This window comes from Gobius niger, assembly GCF_951799975.1.
Source record: "Gobius niger genome assembly, chromosome: 2".
Classification (NCBI taxonomy): Eukaryota; Metazoa; Chordata; class Actinopteri; order Gobiiformes; family Gobiidae; genus Gobius; species Gobius niger.
Window position 1 is genome coordinate 1,021,815 of NC_136853.1, and position 13,844 is coordinate 1,035,658.

General features: G+C 47.2%; 2 protein-coding genes across 2 annotated transcripts in view; both read right to left on the reverse strand.

Annotated features, from left to right (window-relative positions):
* LOC306959962 (chloride anion exchanger-like) overlaps positions 1 to 277 on the reverse strand; it is a gene marked incomplete at both ends in the record, with an annotated part of 40,885 nt that extends 40,608 nt beyond the window's left edge. Inside the window, one exon of the mRNA XM_079552220.1 lies at positions 150 to 277. Coding sequence (XP_079408346.1) covers positions 150 to 277 — 128 coding nt within the window. The remainder of the gene's footprint in view (positions 1 to 149) is intronic.
* Positions 278 to 2,861: 2,584 nt separating this feature from the next.
* Positions 2,862 to 13,844, reverse strand: part of LOC306959963 (chloride anion exchanger-like) — a gene marked incomplete at both ends in the record, with an annotated part of 36,697 nt that continues 25,714 nt past the window's right edge. Inside the window, 8 exons of the mRNA XM_079552221.1 lie at positions 2,862 to 2,888; positions 5,276 to 5,335; positions 6,294 to 6,439; positions 7,204 to 7,258; positions 8,670 to 8,897; positions 10,928 to 11,023; positions 12,899 to 12,991; positions 13,060 to 13,129. Coding sequence (XP_079408347.1) covers positions 2,862 to 2,888; positions 5,276 to 5,335; positions 6,294 to 6,439; positions 7,204 to 7,258; positions 8,670 to 8,897; positions 10,928 to 11,023; positions 12,899 to 12,991; positions 13,060 to 13,129 — 775 coding nt within the window. The remainder of the gene's footprint in view (positions 2,889 to 5,275; positions 5,336 to 6,293; positions 6,440 to 7,203; positions 7,259 to 8,669; positions 8,898 to 10,927; positions 11,024 to 12,898; positions 12,992 to 13,059; positions 13,130 to 13,844) is intronic.

Genomic DNA, 13,844 nt, shown 5'->3' on the forward strand with positions numbered 1-13,844 from the left:
TGTGTCCCTCAGACTAACTTCTGTGTCCCTCAGACTAACTTCTGTGTCCTCAGACTAACTTCTGTGTCCTCAGACTAACTTCTGTGTCCTCAGACTCACAGTCACTTTGGTCCTGGTAGAGTTTTCATTGTTGCGATGAACAGACTCACCTGAAATACTCCCTCACATGATCCTTCGTGCTTTTGCGGATTCGCTCGATTCTTTCATAGTTTTCTTCAAAAGAGTCTTCTGAGTAGACGGGCCTGGACACCACGTACCGCTGACGGAGAGAGGCCATTTCAGATCCAGGACCTTCAAAGAGCTGAACCAGTCTGCTCGATGCTTTATCCTCCGTTTATCTTATCTGGAATCTATGAGGAGGATCTGACGCTTTTCACTCCAGTTTAATCATTAACAGCAGAGCGTTTATGATTCCGCCGAATAAAAGCATTGGAGGTGAAGGAGCTGCAGGTGAACAGGCTGTTTATTTAAACACCTTTGTTTCTCAGAGCAGGAAGAATCTGGAGTTTCAGAAGAAAGTTCCCTTTTCTCGCTCAAAGGAACATCAGAGTTTCAGCTGTTTACAAACTTTAAGAAATAAAATGATCAACCCTGACACTTGAATATTGGCAGAATTGTCTTTTCAGCTCAGAATCCACGACTCGCAATCTGAGCCACCATGTGTCCTCCATGTGGCTTCTTATGGTTTTCTTTTTAAAAAGTAATAGAGGCCAGATTTGTGCAGTTATGGCTATTAATAGTTCTGTGGACAGTTTCCCCCACCTGAGCAGTGTCTCTCTGCAGTTCCTCCAGGGTCATCAGAGGCGTCTCTGTAACAGCTGTGGTCAGGTCTGTCCTGGTTCGGTCAGTGAGTTTAGGAGGACGGCCGGGTCTTGGTAGGTTTGCAGTGATGTCAGACTCTTTCCATTCCTGGATGGTGGATTTAACTGTACACTAGGGTGTCCCAAAACATTTTTTTTTTGGAAAATGCCAGTGCAGTCCCCCTAAAAAGTTTCACTATGACACCATGAAACTAGGTCTCCTCAGGGCTGCCCTTTGTCACCGGTTCTGTTCATTACTTTTATGGACAGAGTTTCTCGGCGCAGCCAGGGGCCGGAGGGCGTCCGGTTTGGGAGCCTCAGAGTCTCATCTCTGCTGTTTGCGGATGATGTTGTTCTGTTGGACCTTCAGCTGCTCTGGGGCGGTTTGCAGCCGAGTGTGTAGCGGCCGGGATGAGGATCAGCACCTCCAAACCTGAGGCCATGGTTCTCCTTCCCCTCTACAGGTCGGTGGGGAGTCCTTACCTCAAGTGGAGGAGTTCAAGTATCTCAGGTCTTGTTCTCAGTGAGGGACGGATGGAGCGTGAGATGGACAGACGGATCGGTGCGGCGTCAGCAGTGATGCGGTCGCTGTATCGGTCTGTCGTGGTGAAGAGGGAGCTGAGTCGGGGCAAAGCTCTCGATTTACCGATCGATCTACGTTCCCGCCCTCACCTATGGTCATGTGATCCTCACCTATGGTCATGTGAGCCTCACCTATGGTCATGTGACCCTCACCTATGGTCATGTGACCCTCACCTATGGTCATGTGATCCTCACCTATGGTCATGTGATCCTCACCTATGGTCATGTGACCCTCACCTATGGTCATGTGATCCTCACCTATGGTCATGTGATCCTCACCTATGGTCATGTGATCCTCACCTATGGTCATGTGATCCTCACCTATGGTCATGAGATTTGGGTCATGACCGAAAGGACAAGATCGTGAATACAAGCGGCCGAAATGAGTTTCCTTCGCAGGGTGGCTGGGCGCACCCTCCGAGATCGGGTGAGGAGCTCAGTTACCCGGGAGGAGCTCGGAGTAGAGTCGCTGCTCCTTCACGTCGAAAGGAGCAGCTGAGGTGGCTCGGGCATCTGTTCCGGATACCTCCTGGTCGCCTCCCGCGGGAGGTGTTCCAGGCATGTCCTAGTGGGACAAGGCCTCGTGGAAGACCCAGGACACGGTGGTGGGACTATGTCTCCGAGCTGGCCTGGTGTGGCCTCGGGGTCAGAACAGCTGGAGGAAGTGTGTGTGGATCGGGAAGTCAGACTGCTGCCCCCGCGACCCGGCCCCGGATAAAGAGGAAGAAAATAGATGGATGGACCATGAAACTACTTACAAAATTTCAGATCATTTAGATAACATTTCGAGGTCCCCCGAGGTCACAGACCTGAGACCTTCACAGACCTGAGACCATCACAGACCTGAGACCATCACAGACCTGAGACCATCACAGACCTGAGACCATCACAGACCTGAGACCATCACAGACCTGAGACCTTCACAGACCTGAGACCATCACAGACCTGAGACCATCACAGACCTGAGACCATCACAGACCTGAGACCATCACAGACCTGAGACCATCACAGACCTGAGACCTTCACAGACCTGAGACCATCACAGACCTGAGACCTGAGACCATCACAGAGCAGCTGTATCTGACCTGACATTAGAAACACATTCAGAAATCAAACGTCTGAAGGCAGTTGTTGCACTACAAAAGGAAAGGGGGCGGGACTTATGCTCATCACACTGAGCATCTGAATGAAAAAAAGTTTTGTTCAGGTATCGGTAACGACAACCGAGTATCATTAAAGTACTAGTACCAAACACACGCCAAAACCTGCTCCACCAGGACCTCACTGTCAAACGTAGTAAAGACACGACTTTTACAACATGTCAAACATCAATTTATTTCCTGTATCATCAAATATATACACAATTTAAATATACTGCACACGATTTGTCTACAAATACTGTATATATAAAGAAAAAAACATTATAGAGCAGTACGAAAATGAACATAACATTTCCTTCATAATGAGGAAGGCGGTGTTTCAGAAGTGAGTCTCAGGATCCAAACCCTGCAGACACAGAGGCACAAAGTTACTTTCCTGTGAAGTCGGAATCAATACATGCCTTTCAGTCATGTGACCTTTGTTGTTATGGCGGCCATTTTGAATACCGAAGTAGAATTATGCAGGTAAAACATGTAACAATGTCTCTTCTCAGGATGACAATGAAAGACAGCTGATCGACATTGGCATTTTTATGCACTGTGAAGAACCAGTGCATCAGTGTTTAAGCTACTCAAGACGCTAGCATGCTACCGGAGAGCATTTAGCTTCAACATGATAAACACATGTACACTGATAGTAACAGATCTATTACTGTAGTATTTCCTCAGTGTCATAGATGTGAGCCACACATGCGTTTATCGTGTTGAAGCCATTGACAGTTGATAGATGAACGTTGCTAACCGGTAGCATGCTAACGTCTTGAGCAGCTTAAACATTCACTCAGACTGAGACTTTGTTGACATGACAAACTGTAAAACTCACAGAGAGGTTTTCTGTTCCCTCTTTGATGTGTTCATTTAGTCTTCAGAGTGGAGCAGGTCTTTAGTAAATCCTGCTGTAGCTTTTTTGTATTATTATTTGTCAAATTTTTAGTCAATTTTTTGTATTTTTTTGTCAAATTTTTGTATTTTTTTTGGCAATTTTTTATCAAATTTTTGTATTTTTTTGTCAATTTTTAATCAAATTTCTGTAATTTTTTCTGTAATTTTTTGTATTTTTTTGGTCAAATTGTTATCCATTTTTTGTAATTTTTTTTGTTAAATTTTTGTATTTTTTTGTCAATTTTTTGTCACATTTTTTTGTCATTTTTTTGTCCGTTTTCTGTATTTTTTTCTGTCATTTTTTGTCAATTTTTTGTATTTTTTTGGTCAAATTTTGATCAAATTTTTGTAAATTTTTTGTCGAATTTTGATCACATTTTTGTAATTTTTGATCACATTTTTCGTCACTTTTTTGTCACATTTCCATCATTGTTTTCGTCTCAGTTTTGTGGCTATTTTCCCACCTTTTTCCCCGAAGCCATTGTCATCCTGAGTAGGGATATTGTTACATGTTGTTGTACTGCATAATGCTGCTTTGTCATTCAAAATGGCTGCCGGAACTATGTGTGATGTCATTGGAAACGCGTGTATAAAGACACTGAACTGCCCATATATGGTCATGTTCGAAGCAGCTAGAGGGAGAAAACAAAGAGGAGAAAAAACTAGGGCAGGGAAATGTATCGCATTAACCCCTTCATGCTACATATGCTAACGTTAGCTACGACTAGCTGTTTGTCGTTTCATGTCAGACAGAGAGAAAATATTGTGGGTCTTTTGAAAAAGGTTAAAGATGTGGTTCTGTATTTCTCTCGTCTTTAGCCGCCGCCGTCTCCCACAAAGGAAATGACCATATTTGGAATCCAGGCCATAAACGTGTCGATACTTGTGAATGACTAAGCGTGGGAAAGACCAGGGGAATCACCGGCAGAACAAAGATAAGCATCGTGTGTGCTGTTTATAGTGCTCTCCACACTCTGTCTGCTGTGTGGGACCTGGTGCGTGTGGGACCTCTGTCTGCTGTGTGGGACCTGGTGAGTGTGGGACCTGGTGAGTGTGGGACCCTCTGTCTGCTGCGTGGGACCTCTGTCTGCTGTGTGGGACCTGGTGAGTGTGGGACCTGGTGAGTGTGGGACCTCTGTCTGCTGTGTGGGACTTGGTGAGTGTGGGACCTCTGTCTGCTGTGTGGGACCTGGTGAGTGTGGGACCTCTGTCTGCTGTGTGGGACCTGGTGAGTGTGGGACCTCTGTCTGCTGTGTGGGACCTGGTGAGTGTGGGACCTCTGTCTGCTGTGTGGGACTTGGTGAGTGTGGGACCTGGTGAGTGTGGGACCTCTGTCTGCTGTGTGGGACCTGGTGAGTGTGGGACCTCTGTCTGCTGTGTGGGACCTGGTGAGTGTGGGACCTCTGTCTGCTGTGTGGGACCTGGTGAGTGTGGGACCTCTGTCTGCTGTGTGGGACTTGGTGAGTGTGGGACCTGGTGAGTGTGGGACCTCTGTCTGCTATGTGGGACCTGGTGAGTGTGGGACCTCTGTCTGCTGTGTGGGACCTGGTGAGTGTGGGACCTCTGTCTGCTGTGTGGGACCTGGTGAGTGTGGGACCTGGTGAGTGTGGGACCTCTGTCTGCTGTGTGGGACCTGGTGAGTGTGGGACCTCTGTCTGCTGTGTGGGACCTGGTGAGTGTGGGACCTCTGTCTGCTGTGTGGGACCTGGTGAGTGTGGGACCTGGTGAGTGTGGGACCTCTGTCTGCTATGTGGGACCTGGTGAGTGTGGGACCTCTGTCTGCTGTGTGGGACCTGGTGAGTGTGGGACCTGGTGAGTGTGGGACCTGGTGAGTGTGGGTAAAGCGCTCACGTTTCGCTCTCGGCTCCGGAGGCTGCTGTCGTAGTGGTGGACGGTGACTGTGGTGACGATCTGCACAAACACACGTGATCAGGAACATTCCAGCTCCCCCTGAACTACACACGTTAAACCTGGTGTCGGGAAACAAGTTTAACTGGTGTCGAACAAATGAAAGTTTTGATGCCGTTGGTCCAGAACAGGATTAGAGGAAGTGACTTGGTTGTTTCGGCTCAAATACATTATTTTCCCCCAATTTTACCTTTGATTTGCCCAATGTTTCCAAATGTATATAAAAAATATATTTTATTTTGGCCCCAATTCATTCTTTTTTGCCAAATGTATTGCTATTTTTATATTTTTTTTTCCCAATTTATTCCCAATTTATTCAAATTTTTCCGCCACTTTTTCCCCAATTAATTCCTCATTTTATAGCATTTTTACGCAATTTATTCCTAATTTGTAACATTTTTATGCAATTAATTACCTTTTTCCCCCTAATTTTTACCCAATTTATTCCTAATTTATCACAATTTTTACCCTATTTATTCCAATTTCCCCCCGATTTTTTACCCAATTTATTCCCAATATATTCAAAATTTTACCCAATTTATTTCTATTTTTCCCCATTTCCCCCCAAATGTATTGTTCAGGAGTCGGTATTGAAAACCAAGTATCGGTATCGAAGTATCGGTATCGAAGTATCGGTATCGAAATATCGGTATCGAAATATCGGTATCGAAGTATCGGTATCGAAGTATCGGTATCGAAGTATTGGTAGAGTATCGGTATCGAAGTATCGGTATCGAAGTATCATTAGAGTATCGGTAGAGTATCGGTATCGAAGTATCGGTATCGAAGTATCGGTAGAGTATCGGTAGAGTATCGGTATCGAAGTATCGGTATCGAAGTATCGGTATCGAAGTATCGGTATCGAAGTATCGGTATCGAAGTATCGGTATCGAAGTATCGGTATCGAAGTATCGGTAGAGTATCGTTATCGAAGTATCGGTAAGCACTCAGGACGCCGTACCGTGTTTAACGTGGACTTGCTCTGAATGGCCTCCGGGTGGCGCTGCAGGATGTGCAGCACGGCGTCGTGAAGCGTCAGGAAGAAGATGGAGGGCGTGACCTCGTCGTCGAAGAATCCGCAGCTGTGAAGTTTCTCCAGGATGTCGGCTGGAGACGAGAGGACGGGACCGGGCTTTACCCAAATCTAACAGCTTCTCGACGACAGAGCAACAGAGGAACGCCTCGTTTGAAAGCTAAGACCTTCGAAACTGATCGTGACTTGGTTGTCATGCAAAAAAAGCAACAAAGGAACAACCAAAGAGCGACAAAAACAAGCAGGAAGAGCAACAATAACACAATAAAAATAACGACTGAAATACAACGAGAAAGGGGAAAAAAGGACGAACACAGGGACGTGAACGCGACAAAAAAGCAGCAAAATGAGTGACAAATAAGTTCCCATCAGTTGTTTAGACCTGAGCTTTCCAAATAAACGCTTATTGAAAGAAGCGTCAAAATCGCGACAAAAAGGAGACGGAAATGAAGATAAAAACACAACAAAAAACAGAAAAATAATGACAAAAAGACCAGTCTTGCGGGTCTTTGCTTTCAAATGAGGCACTGGCCTAGAGGCTGGAAGAGGCGTGTAGATTTGGGTCTTTGTGATATTTTTGGTGTTTTTGTTCTTTCGTTTAGAGGGTTTTTTAAAGACATTAAAATGGAAAAATTGGGGTAAATTTAGAGGGTTTGTAGTTAGTCTCTTAACCCCAACCGAGCACATTCAATTCAGCTTTGCCCAAATCTAAAGGTTTACAGCCTATCAGCCATTGTAATGCTTCATTAAGCACCTGTGCCCACCCGGCCCGTCCCCACCTGTCCCCACCCGGCCCGTCCCCCACCCCCGTGCTTGCAGTATTGTGCTGGATACTCACAGTCACACGCCACAATATAAACGTCCACTTCGATCCGGACCAGCTCCCTCAGCGTCTGCAACAAACAGACGTCTCTCTGTGAAGGTGTGTGAAGGCGCCACGCTGGCCACGCCCACTGAGGTCGCACGGACATCACTGTCGGTAACACTTCACAGTAACTACGCCTGATTTAGCCTGACACAGCTATGGGGTAACACGGAAGAGGTGGGAGTGAGTTAAGGCTAAGGCTAAGGCTAAGGCTAAGGCTAAGGCTAAGGCTAAGGCTAAGGTTAAGGCTAAGGCTAAGGCTAAGGCTAAGGCTAAGGCTAAGGCTAAGGCTAAGGTTAAGGCTAAGGCTAAGGCTAAGGCTAAGGCTGAGGCTGAGGCTGAGGTTAAGGTTAAGGCTGAGGTTGATGCTGAGGCTGAGGTAAAGGTTAAGGCTGAGGTCTTGAGTCTTGAGCCCTCACAGTCTTGAGTCTTGAGTCCTCACAGACTTAAGTCCTCACAGTCTTAAGTCCCTCACAGTCTTGAGTCCTCACAGTCTTGAGTCTTCAGTCCCTCACAGTCTTGAGCCCTCACAGTCTTGAGTCTTCAGTCCCTCACAGTCTTGAGCCCTCACAGTCTTGAGTCTTGAGTCCTCACAGTCTTGAGTCCCTCACAGTCTTGAGTCTTGAGTCCTCACAGTCTTGAGTCTTCAGTCCCTCACAGTCTTGAGTCCCTCACAGTCTTGAGTCTTGAGTCCTCACAGTCTTGAGTCTTCAGTCCCTCACAGTCTTGAGTCCCTCACAGTCTTGAGTCTTGAGTCCTCACAGTCTTGAGTCTTGAGTCCTCACAGTCTTGAGTCCCTCACAGTCTTGAGTCTTGAGTCCTCACAGTCTTGAGTCTTCAGTCCCTCACAGTCTTGAGCCCTCACAGTCTTCAGTCCCTCACAGTCTTCAGTCCCTCACAGTCTTGAGTCTTGAGTCCTCACAGTCTTGAGTCTTCAGTCCCTCACAGTCTTGAGTCTTCAGTCCCTCACAGTCTTGAGTCTTCAGTCCCTCACAGTCTTGAGTCTTCAGTCCCTCACAGTCTTGAGTCTTCAGTCCCTCACAGTCTTGAGTCTTCAGTCCCTCACAGTCTTGAGTCTTCAGTCCCTCACAGTCTTCAGTCCCTCACAGTCTTGAGCCCTCACAGTCTTGAGTCTTGAGCCCTCACAGTCTTCAGTCCCTCACAGTCTTGAGTCTTGAGTCCTCACAGTCTTGAGTCTTCAGTCCCTCACAGTCTTGAGTCTTGAGTCCTCACAGTCTTGAGTCTTCAGTCCCTCACAGTCTTGAGCCCTCACAGTCTTGAGTCTTGAGTCCTCACAGTCTTGAGTCTTCAGTCCCTCACAGTCTTGAGTCCTCACAGTCTTCAGTCCCTCACAGTCTTGAGTCTTGAGTCCTCACAGTCTTGAGTCCTCACAGTCTTGAGTCTTGAGTCCTCACAGTCTTGAGTCTTGAGTCACTTACGGTCTTGAGTCCCTTGAGAGCAGAAATGTCCAGGAAGGAGACGGCGGCGAAGTCCAGCACCAGGCTGTGCAGGTGGACCCGGGGCACGCTGATGTTGGCGGGCAGCTCTGCGCTCCAGTCGATGCGGATGGGCAGGTCCTTCAGGTCCGTGGGCAGGTCCAAGTCCTCCGCACTGTTCTCCTCCTCCAGGTCCGAGTACGGCTCGCACGACGCGTTCAGGTACCCCTTCTGTGGTCGGGACACGGGAAACGGGGTAAAGAGCGGACACTAATCATCCCAAACACATTCATCACTGCTGCAGACAAGAGCTTTAGAGGAGCTTTCTCTGAGCTGCCACTGTTCACAACATCCACTGGAGAAGATTCAAAGACGACTCAAAGATGCGCTAGCTTCTCGAAACACAAGTCATTTTTTCACTACGACACTTCAGTTGATGAAACAAGCATGACATTATACTGTATCTTCTCCCTAAGCCACTTTCTAATTTGCAGATTGTAAACAAAGATGGGTGCTGTGAATAAGGTGCTGTAGAGTTTAGTTCAGCCCAATATGAAAATCCACCCAAAACTAGTTCTAACCGGTGGTTTTATGTGTTTATGATGCTCCTGTGTGCGGTGTGTCACACGCAAACACGGAATAAACCAGTTAGTCATTCCAGTCTATAATCCACCTTTACTACTGTTTGATCTGCTTTTCCGCTGCTCAAAGTCGCAGTAAAACTCTGGTCATTGTTTTCCTGCATGACTGAGGTTTCGAACTGGCCTGGAGCGCCCTCTGTTGGCAGAACAGCTCATGGATTCTGAGCTTTTAAAGAGGGGGTGTTCTGCTTTTTTCAGTCCCATAGCACCAGTCTATATCACTCTACAATGATGACAAACCTTCTGCTGGTCTGTAAATGCAGTAAATTAGAATAACTGCCTTGTATAAAATGTCTCTCTCAAAATGGCTGTAGTGAATGTCTTGAAATAGGCGTCTGTCTCTTTAAGAACCTCTGAGCCTTTAGACACGCCCCCTCCACACGCTGTCTGTGGCATCAGTGGGGAGGGGGTTCTGCTGAGGAGCAGTGGTTGGTTACTCGGCTGGTGACCAAAGCTCGGAGGCGTCTCCAGGAGGTGGGGGCGTTCCTAGGAGGACTCAGGCAAACCTATCCCTAAAATGGCCGCCATCAGAGTTTTTACAGATTATTCAAAAATACGTGAATGTGCCAAGGCAACACTTCAGGCATGTTTTTAATGAGGGAGTGACAGAATAACAGGATTGAAAGCTTGGAAAAGTCCATTTTACATAATACCCCCCCTGTAAGACTTAACTACAAGCCTGCCATCCTCCACCTGTATAAGATCTGACACATGCTTTCAGAAACTACAAGGTCTTAGCTTTCAAATGAGGTATCAAAACTCCACACAAGTGAACCCTCTTTGCGCTGAAGTCAAAGCCTCCTTAGTTGTGGCGGAAGATTCCATTTTTCACGGCGTAAACATCCGTCCCATCGTGATTTTATATCGTTTACATTGAAAAGGTGTCTTTGATCAATGGCGTCTTCGATATTGGACGTTTTCTGGATAAAATGTTACATCAGTCTTTTAAACGGCTCTTTGAAATGAACGGATCCCAAAGACTCGGCTCCCGGTAAATCCCATCAGTAACAAAAAGGCAAACATAAAACAAAAACATAATGAGAAAGTGATAAACACAATGCAACATGAAATAAACACGGCCACGTTTTGTGGGTCTTAGCGAGGGATGCACACTGGTATCGGATATCGGAGCCGATACTGAAAAAATATGATATCGGGTATCAGTTACAAATCCGATATCCGATACTGAACCGATACCACTAACTTTTACACCTGAATCTAAGTGAATATGGACATGCTGTAAGTCATTGTAACGATCAGATGTATTTTTGATCGCCACGCAATATTCTGTGGTTAGCAATAGCATGCTAAAGCTAGTGGGAGCCAATGCTAACGAAAACTAATTAAGGCTGAGTATCCCAGTATCAGTAGCAAAAAAGCTGGATCGTTGCATCTCTAGTCTCAGCTTTCACAGCAACCACAGTGTGCATCTGTGGGAGCTGGAACTTAGAAATGCTTTCTTTCCAACGCGCTACTATGGCAACGTCTGATCTAGAGTTTTATCAGCTAGCACTGATGTATTTTGTGTGGTTTTATATTTGATGTCATTCCATACAGAACAAAGTTGAAGTAAAAACAACATAAGAGCTCTGAGGAGTCTTTTGTTTTCTTGGTACTCACAGGCGTGCACTGAAGCTCTCCGCTCTTCAGCAGCCTCCGGATCCTCCTCAGGGCTTTGTTCCTCTTCCTCAGAACCCTCAGCGGGCTGAAGCCCAGCTGAAACAACAACACACGAGTCACTCAGGTCAGAGCTCCACATACGTGTAGTCCCGTGTCTTCAAGTTTGCACCACACGTTTCTCAGACGGTCCGTTTACCACGTGGCTGTAATGTGTTGTTTATGTCCTTATTGTTTGTTTATATCTTTGCTGTCCCCTAGTGGCTGAAGTGAGCATTCTCACTCTTGTTTTCCCATACTCAGGAGTGTATGGTCTCGTCCGGACTCCAGTGAAGGTGACACACTTTTTCACCATTGTTTTTGCTCCAGGCCTAAACCGAACAATGTGTGACTTTACAGGAAACATTCATCCTGACGGTGAGAAAAATAAATGTAGAGATATCCATTTCAAACTCCTGCTGAACATCACTGATGTGAATGTGAGAATAAAATGCATTGCAAGTTTTCTGTTGTTTTTTGTCTTCACAGAAAAAGAAGGCGTTTTAAGCATAAAAATGGCCAAAATGTATTTATTTTATGACATATTAGTGACAAAGAGGCGATTTTGGATAAACTCTAATTTTACCTAGTTTTTTTTTAATTCAAAGCTGAATAAATCAGGAATTAGACATTATGGGGAGACACTCAACCCCGTGAGCTGCTGCCTTAACGTGGTGGGGTTGTTTGAGCCCGAATGATCCGAGGAGCTCTGTTGTCCGGGGCTTTATGCCCCCGGTAGGGTCTCCCATGGCAAACAGGTCCGAGGAGACGGGTCAGACGAAGAGCAGCTCACAAGACTCATATGGACTATGAAAGATCAAGGACCATGATGTCGCCCGGCATGGCGCAGCCGGGGCCCCACCCTGGAGCCAGGCCTGGGGTCGGGGCTCGAACTCGAGCGCCTGGTGGCCGGGTCTCTGCCCACGGGGCCCGGCCGGGCCCAGCCCGAAGGGACGACGTGGGCCCGCCCTCCTGTGGACCCACCACCTGCAGAGGGATCCGTAGGGGTCGGGTGCAGAGAGGACTGGGTGGCAGTCAGAGGCAGGTGCCTCGACCTGGTCCACATGCACAGCTTCTGGCCTTTGGGACTTGGAACGTCACTTCACTGAGGGGGAGGAGCCTGAGCTTGTGCGGGAGGTTGAGAGATACCTCCACCTCCACGCACAGTTTGGGTCCGGATCCCAACTCCTGGAGAGAGGCTGGACTCTCCATTTTCCTCCAGCTTTATGATGAAAGTGAAAGAAGCCTCTCTTTTGCCTGTTCACTTCACAAAGAGCATCCCTGCGCTTGTACATTTCCCACAAAGACGTATCGAATGAAGTCGGGGGAGGTCAGATTCATGATTCAGATGTTCTTTAGTTCAGTAGAGCCCAGAGAGCAGGTTTATCTCTGACCCACTAAACACGCGCTGCAGGTGCAGGACACTGATCCAAAACTCACATCGTCCACTTTACAAACATCCACAACTGAGCTGGTGTTTCTGACCTGACAGTCACTGGTCAAGCCCTTTGTAACCATGACGACGACAGGGAAACATGTGGTCATCTGCCGCGGTGCGTGAAGAGAGCTGCTATAATAATCCGAACAAACGTCCAAAAACACGCTGCACACTGTCCTTGTGCTTCGGTTTAGAAAACCTGTCAGTCCAACGATCAGCTCCTGTTCACTCAGTTTACACCGTTTAAAAGAGCCATGTTTTCATCTGAGCCGCGCTGGAGGAGTTCGCTCGTGAGGCTGAAGACACTGCTACGCAAAGCAGCGCGATTCCGGCGCCAACGCGTCCAGGATAATGACAAAAAACAGATATACTTATGATTTAATTGGCTGGCGGGCCGGAACTGGCCCGCGGGCCGCCTATAGAGTAGGCCTGACCTAAACCTTTGTCTCGATACCGGCCAGCTGTGGTTCAACGGTGCCGGCTCGGGTCACACTCACAGCTTCCACCAGTTTGTTCCTGAAGAACTCGATGTTGGCGAAGAACAGCGGCGACGGGATCCGGAAGATCTTCACTCCCTCGGGCTCCAGGACCTGAAAGCATGAAGACAAAGGTCACGCGTGTGCCTCATCAGCGTCACGCGTGTTCCTCCGGCGCTCACGTTGAGGTAGTCCTTCCGGTCTCTGTAGACGTCCGTGCCTTTGATGTTGGCGAGCAGCGAGCAGCGCGGGCTGGACACAAACACAGGGGTCACTCAGGGGGAAAAGCAGTCCCCCCAAAAAATATAGAAATAAAATAAAATAAAACAAAAAATAAAAAGTGTGTTTTCATTCTAAAATTAGCCTGAACCAAGCACATTTTCTTCAGTTTGGCTTTACCCAAATCTAAAAAGAGACACCCAAAAGAGACAAAAACGAGGAGGAAAGAAAGGCAACAAAAGAGAAACGAAAAGTGGTGGAAAAAGTGACAAAAATGATCAGTTTTGTAGGCCTTAGCTTTCAAATGAGGCGTTCCCCTGGCCTATAGGCTGTAAACGCTGTTAGATTTGGGTAAAGCCGAACTGGAGAAGATGCACTCAGTGAAGTGACGAGGTTTGACGAGTTTGACAGGGGGAAATCCATGAACTAATGGAGCTAAACTATGTTTCCATTTAGTTACATCGCCCTGGGTTCAAAGAGCCAGTCACAAGATGGCCGCCAGAATCCCCATTCATCCCAATCAAAGAGCCAGTCACAAGATGGCCGCCAGAATCCCCATTCATCCCAATCAAAGAGCCAGTCACAAGATGGCCGCCAGAATCCCCATTCATCCCAATCAAAGAGCCAGTCACAAGATGGCCGCCAGAATCCCCATTCATCCCAATCAAAGAGCCAGTCACAAGATGGCCGCCAGAATCCCCATTCATCCCAATCAAAGAGCCAGTCACAAGATGGCCGCCAGAATCCC